Raw genomic sequence first — 18,197 nt, 5'->3', positions numbered from 1 at the left:
AAACAGAGCTAGAGTGAAACAAGAGCAGCAAGTGTCCAGAAACAATCTCCAAATGAATATCAATGTTGCCCTGTATGTACTAGGTGGGTTAATAAGGAACTGTTTAAATCCTTCACTGTAAAACATTTTTTGGCCCGTGGGTGTCTTCAAGTTCATCAAACTTTTAAAAATAGCCCACTTATATAACAGAAAAAGGAGCATTCACTCATAAATCCAACATGATGATTTTATTAAATGCTGGTATGGTTTTAGACCAGTCAAACTGCTTGGTGTTAAATGTATCTGATTCACAGTCTGGAGAGGTGTAGTTATGAGGAAGTACCCTACCTGGTAAAGGGGTGGTGTTTTTTCTCAAGTATGCAATAAAAAAGAAAATAAGGTTTGAAAAAGCTGAAAAATCTTGTTAGAAAATTGAAAATATGGAGAAAAGAAAAAAAAACAGAGGGTAGAACCACCTTTCCCATGTTGAAACTAGTTGAGGTCATTTGGACATCTGATTAGGATGCTTCCTGACCACCTCCCTGTTAGAGATATTCCAGACATGTCTGACGAGTGAGGAAACCACGGGTAGACTCAGTGCACACTGGAGAAATTATATGCATCTTGCGTCTGGCCTGGAACAATTTGGGATCCCCAAGATAGACCTGGAGGATATAACTAAGAAAAAGGGCACCTTAACTACTCTGCACAGGTGCCAATCTACGGTCACCTTGAGCCACACATGAATATGTGTCTAAAAATGATGGATGTCAGAAGAGGATCTTTGCCTTTAGTCTCACCAAAGCACTGGATTTTATTTTACTGATTCTCTGGTACTGCACCTGTCTTAATGACTGTGGGAGTATCATTTCCATACAACACGTAACTGTGATTGACAGATTGTGACCCCCTTTTAAGAAAAAAAAGTGTGGAGGTCACAACTTGGTAATTTCATTTTTGAAGAAGAGTCAATTATTTCAGAAGACAGTTGGGCCATGTAGCTTTTTAGCAAACCTTACCCAAACAGAAAGTGCATTTGTTGGGGGCTATTTTCAGCCATAACCACAAGAGAGTGCTTACAGCAGAAAGACAGCGTAAGAGAGAGAGACTCAAAATAAACTACAGAGCCCGTGTTCACTTTAAAGGAACATGTCGCCCAGTGCAACAGTCTAGCTCATTAATGTATTTTTATTTTTATTAATTGTTTCTGGACAACAATGGAGCTCTGTGGCACAGAGGAATGAGCTATATCAAGATTTGGCTAGACAGACAATACTTGTGTGCAGGATTAATGAATTGTTTGTTTTTCACTTTTGTCTTTTGTCTTTTTGTCGTCTTTTTTTTTTTTCCTTTTTTTGTTCTTTTTTTGTCCAGGTAAGCCTACATGCCGCTGTAATGTTGGTTTCTCAGGGCCTTTCTGTGAGAGGAGGATTTGTGACAACTACTGTTTAAATGGTGGAACATGTGACATCACCGAGGGGAACCAGCCGGTGTGCCGCTGTATGGCAGAATATACCGGGGACCGTTGTCTTTACCGTGAGTCCTGCACTCATGCATTTAGCCCTCGTGTGATTGACATTAGCCTCTCAAGCCAAGCCGCAAGCGAAACCACAACAAAGAAGTGCTGATCTGAATTCAGTTATTCTCCATAAATTCTATAGAACTAAGCATTTAAGTTCACAGAGAGTGTGGAATAAAAATAAGCCCTGAAAGTATTTTCCTTCTAGAAACATCACATTTGCCTCTATTTATTTACAGATAAACAAAATCAAAATACTACCATCAAACAACCTTTGGGTGTTTCTGTGCTGAAGTGATAATGTATTATCTTTTGCAATGCTTTGACATAATGGGTTGTGGGAAAACAATTTCAACTGCACATCATTAGTATTTTCCTACTCTTGCTTGCCCAAGGGGTAATATGTTTTCATCTGTGGCTAAGATGTCATTTGATGTGGATAATTAAGTCCCATTAAAGCCCTGTACAATTCCAATCAAAACAGCTTAAGCTATGTTCCCAGATTCTCATTACACACTACTCCCTCTCTCTTATCTCTCTGAATGTGGTACAGACATCTGTCATCACTACTGTGTGAACTCCAAGGCCTGCACGTTATCCAGTAGTGGCTATGTGGAGTGTGTGTGTCCTGCCAGGTTTGAGGGAAACAAGTGCGAGGTGGACAAGTGTCTTCGATGCCACGGAGCTCCCTGCCTCATTAATGAGGAGACAGGAGATGTGGTTTGCAAGTGAGTGCTGGGTATCTACTCCCTATTCTTGTCTTTCATCCCTTTTGTTATAACACTAAGGCTTTATAGTCCTTTTCATTTATGGAAAATGCTGCTGGCTGGATTTGATTAAATCTCAAAAATGTATTGGGCCACATACCCTACAGCAATTTAGGTTTTGGTAATGTCAGTGAATTATAAACCAGATGAACTTATATGGATTATCCGTATGTTTGACAAAATCACCAATGAGTCATTTTTGCTTCTTGTAAAAGTGTAGCTTTCTGCTTGTCACTGACATCCATTATTTCTTCACCCCCTAGTTGCACAAATGGCAGAATAGCACCAAGCTGTCAACTCTGTGACGGATATTGCTACAATGGAGGCACCTGTCACCTGGACCCTGACACCAACCTGCCTTTCTGTCAGTAAGTCACTGCTTAATGGGTAAGGAAAGTGGGGGAAAAATTGAATGCTCTCCACTATTATCCACTCTTACTGTTTACATTCACATGCTGGCTTTGTGCTCCAGAAAGCCTGGCCTTAGAAGCAGAACTGAAAATCATCATGGGATGAAACTTTCCTGCTTTGAGAACAGTACAAGATAGATGTCTTCCTCTGGAAAGAAATCTCTGAGTTGAGGGAAGGTTTGATGTCACTATGTGGAGGCCAAGGCGCAGCAGGGGTCTGAGTGCCGGTACATCATCTTATGCTGTGACACCTCACTGCAGCTTAAGGTTCTTAGGCAGATAAAAAAAAATTATTTCAAACCCCTTCAAAGCTTGCCATTCTGAACATATCACACTGTTCCTCCTTGCAGTTAAGAGCTGATGTCAGGCCTCTCTGACTCTCTTCAGTAGTAGGTTTTTAGAAGTTTGCTCTCTAAAAAATGAAGCTGAGGTGTGTGTCAGTGGTTGAACATGCCATGAAACTCAATGGCAAAAACTTGTAGCAGACAATAGTTTGACTGGCAGACATGAGGAAATCACTGTGAAAGGGCTGCCCATAGATTAATACCACCTCAGATATAATCACATGCATTGCTGTGTTAAACTCTCTCCAAGGAGCAAATTGGAAATCCATTTCAAAAGCCAACTCTGTATTTTTTAACTGCCCATTGTCCACTGTGGTTATGTTGAAATTGGTGGTCTTCACTCACAAATTCCTGGGGATAGAATCAATTTCTATGCAAATGATCCCATCTTATTCAATGAGGTTAACGGATCCTGATAATGTGGTTTATCATTTGCTGCAAAGAACAGAGATTATGTGAGATGATGGATATGTCTGTGTCAAGAAATCATAACGTTTGACCTTAATACTATTTCATCAAGTCTTCCAAAAGTGTAAACCTTGCAGGGTAGAGCTGCTTCAATTGTAATAATAATTCTTGCATTAAACTCCTAAAAATGTTGATTTTCAGAATACATACAGTATTAAAGAAAACTATGGTAAACATCCAAGCCTTCATGATTCACAGTTCAAATAAAGTCCTCATTTATCTCAAACTGCCTGTGCGCCTATGCCTATGTAGCACCTCAGTTAAGCCTCTGGCATAAACTTAGAAGTAGCTAAAACTAACAGAACATAATTGATTAGAATATGACAGTGGACAGCACAAACATCCGAAGGATGTCTCCGTTTGGTAAATATTATACACATTACCTGCCTATTGTGTGAAATAACCACGGATTTAGTCTTTCAATCCCAATCACAAAAATAAAATGTCTTCTATATATGCCCCTGTTGATAGTTGTACATGTGCAAAATTAGCTAAAATGCCAACTGAAGAGGAAAACGTCTGCTGCGAGGAAATACTAGTACATTAAATGCCTGTAATACTACTGGCATAGACTGTTTTGGGAAAACAAGCAGAGCTCGTGGGTGGATGATGTCAGCTTGTCACGGAAGTAGAAAGACCCGTTTGAAACCTTGCGTTCAGAGCAGTCTGATGTCTCAGGCACTTTACTCATATACGTTAACCTCATTAATTGAAACTTTGGCCAGGTTTAATATGGACATCTGATACTGTGACATGAAAGACATATATGACAGAAAATAAAGAAAAGGATATTAGATCCCCTTTAAATATTCTTTTTTTCTCAGTGACTCATGAGACACATGGCAAATCAGAATTACTGAGTGCTCATAGTTATGAAGAAGTAAACTGCAGGTGAATGCAAGGTGCTCCAGAAGTTAAACTGATCAACTGCAGACAAAGGGAAGCCTCAGGGCTTACTTCAGGCAAACTCGCACCAAGCCAAGGATGTAGTTAAAAAGCCTTTATTAGTTATGGCGAATCTAAGTAAAAAAATAAATCACAAAAAGGAAAATGCAGACCAGTTTCACCCCCACTGGGTCTTACAGAGCGTGACTGGAAAGAGGAGATTCTTGTTTCTAGTCATGCCCTGAGGCTTCCCTTTGTCTACCAGACAATCACAGTGACTTTGCAATTGCACTTGTGAGCACAGTCTTTTTTCTGAAAAAAGATGTTCTTGATGTGCCACAATGTTTATGTGACTTTGACTTTTTCATTATATTTCTAAATAACATTCTTTCCTGACTAAGACAGGACTTTAGAAGGTTGTATTTGTATTACTGGCAAACGGTATCTAATGGACCTCAGTTTGAACAGGTCCCATGTTCTTCTGAAATTAATTGACATACTATGGTTTTATTGTTAGAGGTTAGTTCAGTTAGAGTAAACCAGATAAAAGGATTTTGCTTACTCCCTTACTGTATAAATAATGTTGCTGCAAAATCGACATACAGCAGTAAGTTTAGGCTCTAAAGTTTCCTCCTCAACAGTCCACCACTTTGAAATAGTGCAAATCCTTTCTACACTGATATGTTTTTACAGGGTTGAATCCGTTCAACAGGTCAGAAGAAAGTTCACTCCTGGTTGTCAAACTGCAAAACAATTATAGAGAGCCAAAGTCATAACGTCAGTTCTAGGCTAGCTACCTTTACTACTGCTCTCTTCTCAAGCCACTTTTCCAAATTTTTAGCCGTAACCTCTGCTGCCTAAAAACTTCCTGCTGTTTTCACAGACATGTCTGGACTAACCACGACCCCTCAACTCACTCATGGACCAGCCTCTTTTGTCGAACTGTGATGTTTAGCGTCAGTAGTTCTAGGCCTCGGAAGAAAAAGTGTTAATTAAAAGGCAGCTAAAATACGAAATATTGAATATGTTCAGATTTAACTTCGGCTCTCTATATGACCATACTTTTTATTTGTTTTTTCAAATGCTCCTGAATGTGTTTATGGATCACTTTAAGACTGTTGACTGGCTGTCAACGTCATAGTGTGATTGTGTTTTGTGTTTTTCTGTTTTTGATAGGATGTGATATTTACAGTACAATATCTTCAACAATGTACACTATATGATTGTATTTTTAAAACGTCTTACATTTTGATATTTTGGACATTTGGATATTTTTTGCCATCCACAACTATATGAAGTTAAGTGAAAATAACATTTTGCTTTTGTGTTGGTTTTCTTTTATGTTTGTTTTTTTTGTTGTTTGTTTTGTTAGTTTTTTGGTAATATATTGAAAACAAATCTTTGTTAGTCTTCTTATTACAATCAGATACCTTGTTTCTGAAGAAAATACACATCTCAGAGGTGAGAGCCCTGTAACAGACTCTTCCCCTCACTTGGTGAGCAATGAAGTTGATTTGTCTTCATATTATTTGTTTGCTAATTTGCTTGATGCAGACACAACACTGATTTACTCCATCTTATAACTGAAGCTGCTGAAGTCTCCATCCATCAGGCAGCCAACAGTTCAACAGTATACATTCTCTGGGCCCTTTTATCACTCCCAACACAATGTTTTGCAGCTGCACGTCAGGGTTCAAGAACCAACGTTGTGATGAGCTGGCCAACCCCTGCGATTACTTCTGTCAGAATGAGGGGATGTGCACATTAACAGCTCTTAACAAACCACGCTGCAAGTAGGTCCCTCTCACCTCTCCAGCTGTATTCAGAGCCCACTCACCCCCTTTTGTCCACACCCCCACCCCAACTCCATCCGGCTTCATTCCAGCCTCAGTCGAGTACACGGGCTCTTTGTCACAGTGCTGCCTTGTAGCAACTTCTCATGTAATAAGTGATGGATAGAGTAATGACTTGTCAAAAAGTAATTCAAAATAGGCTGAAAATGGTGAACTGAAAGATAATTTAATGACATTATGTTGCTCTAGTAGTATTATTTCACTAAATTAGGATTGCTTTTATTCTGTTTGGATAAGTATGCATCTTTATTGAAGTAGGTTTTGATTGACAATCAATCAAATGACCTAGTAAATTATTACTATGTTACTGAGACCAACAGTAAGTTTTCAAACACTGTGTTTCCCTTTGTGCTTCTGCTCGCCTTGACACCAGCAATGATCACAGCTGTACTTCACATTAACACAAGTGAGAAAATATTTTCTCGCACATTCATTTGAACTCTTCTATTAATAATTATGACTTCAAGTTAAAATTATGCATTACCTTAAGATGACTTAATTAACTGGTGGTGAGTATCAGAATTTTTATGAGGACTATTATTACACTATATTTGAATTATTGTTGTGAGTTGTGAAATTATCTTTTTCTTTTATTTAACTAGACAGTCTCTGAGATATTGTGTCTCTTTTACAAGAGAGACTTGTCCAAAATGGAAAGTAAATCAATTATAGCTTCTTTAGATTAGTCACTAATTAATGCAGTAGCCTAATGTGCTTTTAAAGGAATAGTTTGACATTTTGAGAAATATGCATATTTACTTTTTTGCAGAGAGTTACATGAGAGATTGAAACCATTCACATTTATGTACTGAACTGTACATGTGTTCTGTTCTGTTCTGGAAGCAGAGGGAAACAGCTAACGTGGCTCCATCCTGTGGTAACATAATTCAGACTTCCTGGAAACTCCACTAGTTTCCTGGCAACCTCACAATGACTACAACACCCTCAGGCCAAATAGTACTAGTTCAGCACACGCCCCCTGTAAAACTGCAACATGTCATTTGTTTTTTGTACAGATTAAACAAATAAGATGAAACATGTTAGATATTGAGCTTTAAAGGTGTTAGTAGGCAGCTTTTGCCAAAATGTTGAACTGCTCCTTTAAGGAGAATATTATAGTCAGTGGTAGCAGTAGTAGCAGCTGCAGCAGTTAAATACAGTAGATTAAGACATTCATATGAACTAATATCCTTTACTTATATTTTACCATCAATACTTTATGTTATTTTTGTTATATTTTGAGCAGGTGTTAGCCGGTATGGCACTTATTACATTATAAGTTGCTGCATGACTCTGCACCTTTGCTGCCCCTCACTGCCACCCATTCACCCATCTCATGCAGTCCTCACACAGCACACAGAATCAGGGGGGGAACTGGAACGTGACACTGTCTTTGTGATGTGGGCATCAGTCTGTGCATTTGCAACCTGTGCATGGTGGCAAGTTGAATATGTTATTGACCAGTCAGCACGTATGAGTACCGTATACCTTAGTAGGCCGAACATCTTATCAGTAGTTGATGTTTATCTTTAATGCCTTCAGCACAGGTTAAGAGAATTTATTCATCAGGGAATTAGTCTTTTCATGGTTTCCACTTCCTGAAGCAGATCAAACTCCCCATTGCCCCCAATTTCCCATTAAAATTCATGTTGTTGTGACATTTTGTTCTACGAAGCCATGATTCATTTCCTATGTGTATGGGGCTGCATTCTTATTTTTTATAGCCTGATGTTCTGATTGTTAGAGTGCATGTAATTTAAAGTAATTTTATTCTGTCATCATCCAGTCACACCCACCAGATCACTCATGCTTTACAGACCCATCTGCGTCAGTCGTGTGAAATTAGATATCACCTCCTCTAACAAGGGTCATACATCACACCCATCGGAACCCATTGGAGCACAAATGAGATGACAACTTGTTGCCCCGCTGTCATCCTTTGATTTTTTTCTCTAAAATGAATAAATTTACTCACACTATGTGTGGACACATCATGTATATACATAGTGCTCTCTCTGCAGGTGGTGTTTTGTTTGTGTTGGATCAAAGCACTTCATAGCAAGTCTGAATCATAATGTGTTGTACATGTAAGCCACAGTCACATCATACTGTAGTTCATTTTGCAAAGGTGTCTTCACAGCAGTCTTTCTACTATGAAAAGTATGCTAATAATGAATTATTTATACTCTCTTTTGACCTCCTTCAGATGTTCAGCCAATTGGGCAGGAACACAATGTGAGAGACCCGCCCCTAAGAGCAGCAGATCAGACAATACCAGCGGAGGTGAGAACTGGGAATTTCAAGAAGCCTCATTATAAAGCCTTAAAATTCCTGTATGAATAAATGTATAAGGCATTTTTACATTCCAGGTAAATGATTTAAATGACTACTTGATCACGTGAAATTATCACATTCTTAATCATCCATACATTTTTACTGACAGGTTTATACTCAAACTTCATGCACCACAATTAGACTTGGCCCTGATTGGCAGCCTAGCTAAAGAATTACTGAACTCCATCCAAACTATCCAGTTTGCATTATTTGAACAGAAAAGCCTTGACAGGTTTATCTCGTTTGAATTGGAGGAGCTGCTGTTGCCGGCCCAAGGTTTAGTGATATGTTCTGTTTTCAAGCTCATTCTTGGAATACAATGAAGTCTCTTGAATAAAGTGAACAGATTTCCAAAAAAAAACAAAAAACTATAACATTCTGGTCCAGAGCTCTACATATCATATAGTCTTCTAAACCTTATTTTTGAACTAAGAGTTTTGCAGCTGATCAAATTAACGCACATCATTATAGTTACACATTTACGCAAGAAATACTGTGCAGTCAGCTTAACTCAGGGAAAAGAAAACACATTTTCTAAGGTGGCTATTTTACAGCTAGTGTTACTACCTGAACTTGTCTCAGCTCCTTTCAGTCATTACTCATCGCTACACACACTCTCTCCTCTTGTCTGTTCCATAGGGAGCATAGCTATCATTGTGCCTCTGGTCCTGCTGGTAATCTTGATTGTAATGGTGGTAGGAGGTGTTTACATCTGCAGACGGAGGCAAAGGTAAGTAAATAAATAAATAAAGAAAACATGAATAAAATAAGAGGCTTCTAAGCAGCAACAGATGATGAGAGATCCAACACCACACAGCTTTGAAGATGAATAGATAAGTTTGATTTATAAATGAAAAGTTTGTTTGCTTGTTTCAGTATGTTCTGCAGAAGACCTGACTTCTAAGTCTCTGCTGATAAATCAGCTTTTAGGTTTCCCCAGCAAACTTATGTATTCAGTGTGTGCCAAGTGTTGAAATTTGATTTGTTGAGTGGGACAGTCACGCGCTGTACAGTGTGTTGACCTGCATGTTGTGTGTCATGTTAATGATGGCTGGCTCCACACACCACAGGGGAAAACGTGTACAGAGGCAGCCCATGACAAACGGCGGGATAAACGTGGAGATTGGGAACCCGTCATACAACATGTATGAAGTGGACCAAGACAACCATGCTGATGCAGGCAGCCTGCTGCGACCCAACTTCACACTGGACCCTCACAAGGTTGGCTTCTTGAACTCAATATTAAACTAACCAGCAGCAGATCAACATATGTCTGAAAGTGTTTTCTCTCAGTTGAATGAATTGATTTAGCCAAATATGCTTTTGACGTGGTGAATATTCATGTCGAGGCATTTATTTTCAACTAGTATTAGAGTTGATATTTGCATTCACGTCTTTTAACACATTCTTTATAAATACTGCAGTGTTGAGCAAGGGAGTGAGACGAGTTGATTTAAGTGGCCTTGACTAGTGCCGATCCTCACCATACCTGCTAATTATAAAAGTTGTTGCAGGGCCATCACTGCTAAAAAAATAGTGGTAACCTATTGATCACACCCAACTGAACCTGCACAATTTCCTGTGCTTCAGTTAATTAAATCTGCATCTATGAATGTGAGTGCAAGAGTGTACACAACAAGCTCTCTGTAACTAACTCATCAAGTTTTTGCCAAAGTTGTTTAATTGTTGGAAGGAGCAAGGACACCGACTACCATTTCCAAACAATCTTCCAGCTTATAAAAAAAAGTTTGTGTTGTGTTATTGTCTCTGTTTCAGTAAGTAAGTGTTATAATATGATATCTAGCATTGGGATCCATGAAGCTGAATTCCATTTTGAAAACATTTTGTAAAAGCTGGCTAGTGGGAAGGAATGTACAGATGCCATGAACCAATAGGACTTTTCATCTGGCTGGTGATTTATTCTGTTCATGGCCCTCAGCCCCACTCTAACACTCAGCATAGCAAATGAATCATAACACCTTCACTGATGTTGTTCTCTAGCTCACCTGCTAGAGCTTCAAGCCTAATGCTATTGCGTCTTGCTCTGCCAACTCTGTCATCTGCTATTGTCAGTCCAATCTGGCTGTATTTTGAACGGAGACATGCTGGCTTGAATCTAAACTAGCTTCTGTATTCCACTACACTCTCTCTGTCCCTCTATAATACCATACTTATTTAATGCAATACAATTTATTTCAATTTATTTTGATTTGAACAGTCTTGAAAAGTCTTATAACCCACAACTGGACTGATTATAAAGATTGCACATGTAGATAACCAGTAGACTGTGATAGCTGTGTGAACTTAACACCTAAACACAGACAGTGCTTGTTGTGTTACAGGGCTGGTGTGTAAAATCCAGTGACCCTCGCACCTTGGGCATGAATAATGTGCCCAAGGAAGTAATCCCTGGACAGGTGAATGTTACAAACTTCACTTCATGCTTGAGGAAAAAAATTCATCCTCATTTAGATTGTAGGCAGCAGTGTGCACTGTGCAGTTACCTGGCAAATATTGTAAACAAGTTGATATGATTACCTGTACCAAATTTATGTTCATATTGAAACTTGTGTACCGAGTCAAGGTAACATCCACAGTCATTCATAGCTGTTCCCTGCAACATTCTGTGAAATCAGTTGCGACATCCTCCTACTGTCAAGTCAAATTGGCTTCTAAAGCTATTATGATAGAAAACCGAACCTGCATGGCTTTGTGTTGAACTCAACTACGTCCTGCATGCTGCCATCTGTTAACTGTACATGCTTGCTGAGTATGAGGCTTGTGCTTCTCTTCGCACCGTTTTACACAAATCACAACTTCAGTGTTTTCACAACTCACTCAAAACTTTGATTACAGTGAAATGTCCTTAAAGCTGCACTAATCATTTTTTTATATATTAACAATGAATTAAATGCCTTTGTAGTGAAGCAGAGTTACTTGGATACAAAGTGAATTCTAACAAGCTTTGGTTTTCTGAAAACTGGCCTGCAAACTCTGTTCTTATCACCTTCGGTTCCAGTCGCAGCAGCTGTATTCTTCGTGCCCAACACTAGCTAGTGAACATAGTGGAGCCTTTAGGAGCGAAAGAGCCAGATTCTCATGACCAGACAGAGCTAAGAGAACAAACACAACTCTAAATGAATAATAAATGTTGTTCTATGTTTGCTGGATTTGATTAAAATAAGCAGCTGTTTGCTTCAACCGCTTTGTAAGGTGATATGACACATGTTGAGTTCTCAGCTTGTTCCGCTGCCCCCAAGTGGCCGAAAAAAAAAAAAAATCTATTAATGCAGCTACAAGGCTTTCACTGTTGTAATCTATATAAATAAATATTTACCCTGTTTTTTGCCTTCATCTTCTTCCCTTGCTTCACAGCCCATGAACTACTCCAACCCTGTGTATGCAAAGATTTATATCGATGGGCAAAACTGCAGGAAGCCAGTCATCAGTATCGACGAGAGGAGAGAGCTACTCCCAAAGAAACTAGAGGGGACAATTCATGAAACCGCCGCATAGCCTAACTTTAAACTTTGTACTTCTTTTTTACCACAGTGTAAAATGTATAAATATGAAGGAGGAAACAAGAATTTTTCTATTTCCTATGAGGCTCTTAGGTTTTACTGGTTTAGCATCAGCATAATGTCCTTGTTGGTGTGCTGAAGAGTTTATTTTCCATTTACTGTTTGCTTTCTAATGTTTGTCAAACATAAGTTATACAGCGCTATACTGTATACTGTATGACACTGAAGTAAAGCTGCTGATTTGCAAAAACTTTATTAACACCATAAGCCACACTTGTGCACAGTTTAAACCTTAAAATGCAGTGCTAAAATTTGTACCCATATCTGTTTCTAGTTTAAGTGGAATATGGACTCTAAATATGGTTTTGTGAAGGTAATGAAAGCAGGTTTGGCTCAGTTTTTTGAACAAATTTAAGCATCGTATAGAAGAGTTACAAGGCTTTTTTCTGGGTTTTTTTTTTGTTTTTTTGTTTTGTCCTTTCATCTCCTGTTACATACGGACCACAGAGCTTCACAACTGAGCAGTGAAGCTTGATTCCTTTTTGAGGTTTTGTCTCTTTTTTTCCTCTGTACCTGACGGATCTACTGACTGGATTTCCAGTGAAGGCCATAATATCAAGATGATCTTTTCTCACACAGTATGTAATTCCATTGGTCTTCTGTCTTTTCCATTTCCACAGATTTCAAGCTCCATTCACCCTGTTTCCACAGTAATATACCATATGAACTTATCTTTCGCTGAAAGAGGTTGAAGCCCACCTTGAATGTTCTCCAATCAGATTCCCAGGTCCTGTACTGTACACTGCAAAGACAGATACTGAATACCATATTTTTCTAGGTCATATGTCAACAGATGGATTAAAGATATAGGCAAGGAAGAGATTTACCACAGCTACAGAAAAGGTTATTAAGAGTTATTATAAAACACATCTGTTACTTCAGAGAAGGAAGATGATAAATATAAGAAATTTTATAATTTTGTATTTGATTTGTATGTTGTTTGGCTGCTTGTATTTTGAAGAAATGTACTAAATGTAAGTAATTTTTATATAAAATGTAAATCGATATTGAATAAAGGGGGCTTATTTCCACTTTCTGTCCCTTTCTCAGGCCACAACAGACCCACAAAATGCCCTTCAGTAGCCCTTTAAAATCGTTCACATCAAAGGGTGTTAAGAAATGTATAGAGTAATATATGACATGAATGAAAGTATATGTACAGTCATATCAGCCTACTCAAATAGTGATCACACTGACTGAGTTGTTCCACATGGCCACTGACCTGACAAGTCAATCAGCCGTGTGTCGTCTCTCAACTGCTGTGTACAGGAAGGTGGCTGATAGGAGATTATTGGCCTCCCTGTGTGTGTAGGTTGGCCAGCACCATTTGTTACCTGGTGGTGGGGACACAGCGTCAGTGCCACCTGCTGAATGGTAATTCAGTCTCCTTTTACTTAACTTACAATGGCTGTCTCTCCACACACTTCACCTCCTCCCTCACCATGGCAACCAGAGGAGGCAGCAGCAGCACTCCTCCTCTTTCTCCATCTGTCTGTGCGAGCGGCTGGATCTGCCAGCACAGTCAGCCCACTGCATTTTGATGATGTACAAATAGATGTCACAGTTTCCAGCTCCCTGAATTGTCCTTCACATTAAACCTTGTAGCAATGAGGGCGTAAGTTATAAATCCTCAGTGATAACGTGACAGTTCCAAAATACAGCGCTATGAGAAAAATGTTTATCAAGGATTGATGATTTTATAGGCCAACATTCATCTTTTAACAATTTATTTAAAGTCATCAATTTTGTTTTCTAGAGGCGTTCCATGTCTTACAGTGAGCGTCATCTGTGGACATCATAAGAAAGAATGCAAACATAAACATACATAAACATTTTAAAATCTTTACCAATTCTTAGCCACATAAAAACAGCAGTAAAATTACTGAGGAACCTGTGTGTTTCTAATTAGTCATTTTTCTCTTGGATAAACTCAAGGCAGTGTGCCGAGAAGAAAATGTGCTGCAGTAACTTTAGCCAAGCAACGTGAACATTTTATTGTAACATACTGTGATTTCAAGATTTTTTTTTCTTTTTTCAGTACAGGTTGTTCAAGGTTCTGGAAGTAAATGTCTTGTTCATTTTCAAACAAGCAATTTTAAGGTCACTGGCATTTGGAGCATTTCCAAAGCTTCGATCGACATGTAATTCAACTGGTTGAATCGTCTGCACAAAGGATGATCACCAATAGGATTTGATTCTTTGATAAAAAAGTAAAGCCTCTGTTCATGAAACCACAAGAAAAAAAAATTAATTACAACTCCCCAATAGCATTTCACTGAGCTTAAAATTAATTTTCTATTGTTTATGCTTACAGATGTGATGACTCTCTCTGCGTCAATTTTAGATGAATCCAACACAGTGTTTTGTTTGTTTCTCTGATCCACACATCCAACCTCTTCTTCTCAAAGGCTCATGGTTATTTTAGTAGTTACTGCCATCTGCCGTACCAAATTGCTGGCAGTTTGGTACGATGTTCAAAAAACAAAGTTTCCAGGAGCTTCCAGTGTTTTTACTTTGAGGAATATTCACCAAATTACAAAAAGAAAAAAAAAAAACGGTTTGAAATTGGAAACAAAAATACCTTTGAAACCAGAAGCTCCTCTAAAGTTGCTACTCCACAGTTTAATGATGTAAACAAAGAAATGTGGCCACCGATATAAGGGCTGACAACTACAACATGTCATAAGTGAGTTTGAAATGTTTTAGAGCTGTCTATACTTCCTGCAGCAAAGTAGAATAAATGAAAAGAGTTTTATATCTATGACCTGATAAGTATAGGTACTGTGTACTGATGAGCCAGTTCTTTGAATCCATTCAAGGATGATTTGCCCATTTCAGTTACTGTAAATTGCACATATTCATGACTCATGAATCGATGACTTTAAATAAAATGCACTTTAATAGCATGCAGTTTTATAGGATATGATGAATACCAGACCTTTTTGGCGGTCACTTTTGTTCTTCTACAAAATCATTGCAAACTAATTCAGTTGAAAGCATTAATTCGTTGGAAATGCCAGCTCAGCTCTGATGACACATCGCTGGCCACTGAATTAATGTTTTTGAATTGTTTTGGATCCTCATATACAATCACTAACACTGCTGAATGTGCTTGTTCTTTTTCACAGCTGATTTCCAACAGCAAGACTCCACGGTGTAAAGTTCTTTTTTTGCATGAGGCCCAGCACATCAAATTGCATAATTTCCAAAAGTATTCTCCAGTTTTGCTATTAAAAAAATGATCTCAACTTCAACTATATCTCCTCGTCTTCAGCAGCAAAATGTTGGCTATTCAAAAATGATAATAACCTTATCAATAACATTAGATGAGGAGAAAAGCTCAGAAAAAGTGGGTGTTGAGTGGAGACTAGTTTGTCACACATAAGGACAATAATAAACTGTCATTCTACAGTTTTGTCACCAGATTCAATCAACAGCCATTTACTGTTTAAAAAAAAATTAAAAAAAATTAGGAAACTGTACTGGATCATACAATTTCAGGTAATCCAGTAATAATTCTTCAATCATCAGCTTTTTATTTTGATAGTGTTAACTGTTGTCTCTGGTAGTCTTACATGATAATGGATACATCGGTGAAGAGATATTACAGTATATGCCGAGTAATTGAGGCAAAGTGTTCTGGGACGTTGAGGCCATTGTAAAGAAGCACGTGAAACAATACAAGTTCTCTCCACACAAAAGTTTTCACCTGACAGAGATCTCCAGCTCTACAGTGATAGAACTCAGCAGCACTAGGGGAAAAACATGAGGAAACAGCGGCTGGCCCACTCACTCTGCCCCTAAAGTGCATCAAAAGAAGAGAAAAACAGAAATTTGAAAACAAGGACTGAACTAAGAGATGGATGGCATTCCCCTCCCCTCACCTTGTTCATTGATTTTTTGTCTCCTTTCCACTTAGCAAGCATCACCATTCTCCTGCATAAACATCAGAAAAACCCAGAGGGCTCATCTCTCGGACAGAATCAATAACAGCAGGAGTCGTATTCACATTATAAACAACAGGTCCTGCATACTCATCCTACTGCCTGCGCCAAGGAAAGCTGCTTATCGGTCAATGTGCAGTGAGCGGGAGAGAGACTGTAAGAGTAAGAGAGGAAGAATGGAGCGAAGGAAACAACTACAAACTTTGACTTTAACAGTGCTCTGGGGAAATTACATGAGTAAAAACTCATATCTGACCTGACTGACAGCAGGACATAATATTTTCATAACTAGGAATCAGATAAAAATGAGAAAAGACTGAATATTAGAAGAAGAATTGAAATTTTGATGCACAGATGATGATGAAAAGTCATCGGGATGCATCGTCAGTAGGACATGAATACGTACAAAATGTTCTTCCAACCAGTTGTTGAGATGTTTCATTTTTGCCAACTGACCAAATTTGCCATTCCTATAACCACACCACTAGTGTTGATGTATGGAAAACTTGTGTGTACAAAACTGGATTAAGGAAAAAAAAAACATCTTGGAGTTGCCTACCTTGCCTTGAGAGTAGAACATTTAATTTCTTAAAACTCATCAAAGTAGCCATCATTATTTCTTTGCTTGGACTTAAATGAACAGCCATCAATAAATTCAACAAGTAACATAGCATACCTTGCATGTTCACAACGTTTGGTGCCCATTTTGTTCCCACACAGGAATTTAATGTAACCAAACGAAGTCTATGTTCAGGCTTAATCCATGTAATCCAGTGGGCTTTTGCTTTAAAGATAAAAAATGTTTCTTGGTAGTACTCCAAATGCCAGTAATGCCAAGCAACAATCATCAGACCTTGTTTTATTACACAAAACTATGAGCTACATTTTTTTTTATAGGGTCATGAATGCTTCCATTATATCTTTCATAATGTTTATTATTAAAATTCACAGTAAACAAGATCATATATCTGGAGGTTGGGAGTGAAAGGTAAGCATCATGACCTTGTAGAAATTGTTTGGGAATCCCAGGTAACAAATTATATTACAGAGAAAGTTTTTTTTATTACCGAGCATTTTAGTGCATATGCTCTGTCCTAAAAACACCTTTGAACTGCATTCTGAAGCTTTTATACAGACACCCATGTGTGTAATTTCTCAAGGCTGTTCACCAAAGAATGGATCTTTTGTTCTAAAAATGTTGGTCAACAAGCCATTGTATTTACATGCAGCAGGGACAGCCTGAAGTGGAGGATGTTCTGTGTCCTCGCAAACCCTGAGTAATGACTGGATTAGGGGTGGGGGGTGTGGGGGTTGGGTGGGTGTGTGTGTGTGTGTGTGTGTGTGTGTGGGGGGGGGGGGGGGGGGGGGGGGGGGCTGAATTGTAATCCCAAATGTGAAAGCTGCACTTTCAGTAAACTTGGCCAATAAATGTGTGGGAGGGTCCACTCTCTTTGGCAGCTTTTATGTTTCTGCAACAATTCTGCTCTCGGCCCTTGATCACAGCAGCATGCAGCACTAAAGACCGCATGCTGATTGGGTACTACACTTTTTATCCCCTTAATTCTTACACTTTGACACCTGTGTTGACGATAGAACACTTTTCTAAAAACATATTACCCACTGCCTTTTAGATAGAAAAATAAAAGGAACAGAGGAGAAAGGAGAAGAAAACAAACAAGACAAGATTATTCTTGATAAATAAGACACTATCCTAACCCACTCCTGCCACTGACTTCATTTACATACATGAGAAATTCACTATAGTCACCTACTTCAACACATGAATGTCAGGGTAATAATAAAATACAATATTTGCAACATAGTTGATTCTGTGGACCCTTATAGATATATTGTGTAATTCCCACATTTCACTGATACTGTGTACAGCATTGTGGATGTGCACTATTATTATGGAAAAAAACAAGATATAAATATAAATAACAAAAACATATATGACATCTGTTTCATTTGCTGGGGACATAAGGGCATAAGAAGTTGATCTGAAAGGACTGATGCAGAGAATGCACAATAAATAATGCATATAGAATTGACATACATTGTCAACAGAAATACATACCTAGTATTAGTACCCACATAATAAACATATGTTTTT

The 18,197-nt window shown here is 38.4% G+C and overlaps 1 protein-coding gene across 8 annotated transcripts in view; it reads left to right on the top strand.

Annotated features, from left to right (window-relative positions):
* The window catches only part of lrp1bb (low density lipoprotein receptor-related protein 1Bb), a 251,401-nt gene extending 238,230 nt beyond the window's left edge, over positions 1 to 13,171 (top strand). For 4 of the 8 annotated variants that reach the window (XM_056389278.1, XM_056389274.1, XM_056389273.1 and 1 more), the window contains 9 exons: positions 1,354 to 1,515; positions 2,052 to 2,226; positions 2,529 to 2,633; positions 6,052 to 6,165; positions 8,432 to 8,508; positions 9,199 to 9,289; positions 9,630 to 9,780; positions 10,902 to 10,976; positions 11,935 to 13,171. In XM_056389278.1, coding sequence (XP_056245253.1) covers positions 1,354 to 1,515; positions 2,052 to 2,226; positions 2,529 to 2,633; positions 6,052 to 6,165; positions 8,432 to 8,508; positions 9,199 to 9,289; positions 9,630 to 9,780; positions 10,902 to 10,976; positions 11,935 to 12,075 — 1,091 coding nt within the window. In that variant the 3' untranslated portion in view covers positions 12,076 to 13,171. The remainder of the gene's footprint in view (positions 1 to 1,353; positions 1,516 to 2,051; positions 2,227 to 2,528; positions 2,634 to 6,051; positions 6,166 to 8,431; positions 8,509 to 9,198; positions 9,290 to 9,629; positions 9,781 to 10,901; positions 10,977 to 11,934) is intronic. The other 4 variants (XM_056389277.1, XM_056389276.1, XM_056389279.1 and 1 more) reach the window with 3 other exon arrangements.
* Positions 13,172 to 18,197: the final 5,026 nt, after the last annotated feature.

Source organism: Seriola aureovittata, chromosome 11 (genome assembly GCF_021018895.1).
Source record: "Seriola aureovittata isolate HTS-2021-v1 ecotype China chromosome 11, ASM2101889v1, whole genome shotgun sequence".
Lineage (NCBI taxonomy): Eukaryota > Metazoa > Chordata > Actinopteri > Carangiformes > Carangidae > Seriola > Seriola aureovittata.
The sequence above is the reverse complement of the archived record's forward strand: the minus strand, read 5'-3'. Positions and strand labels throughout refer to the sequence as shown.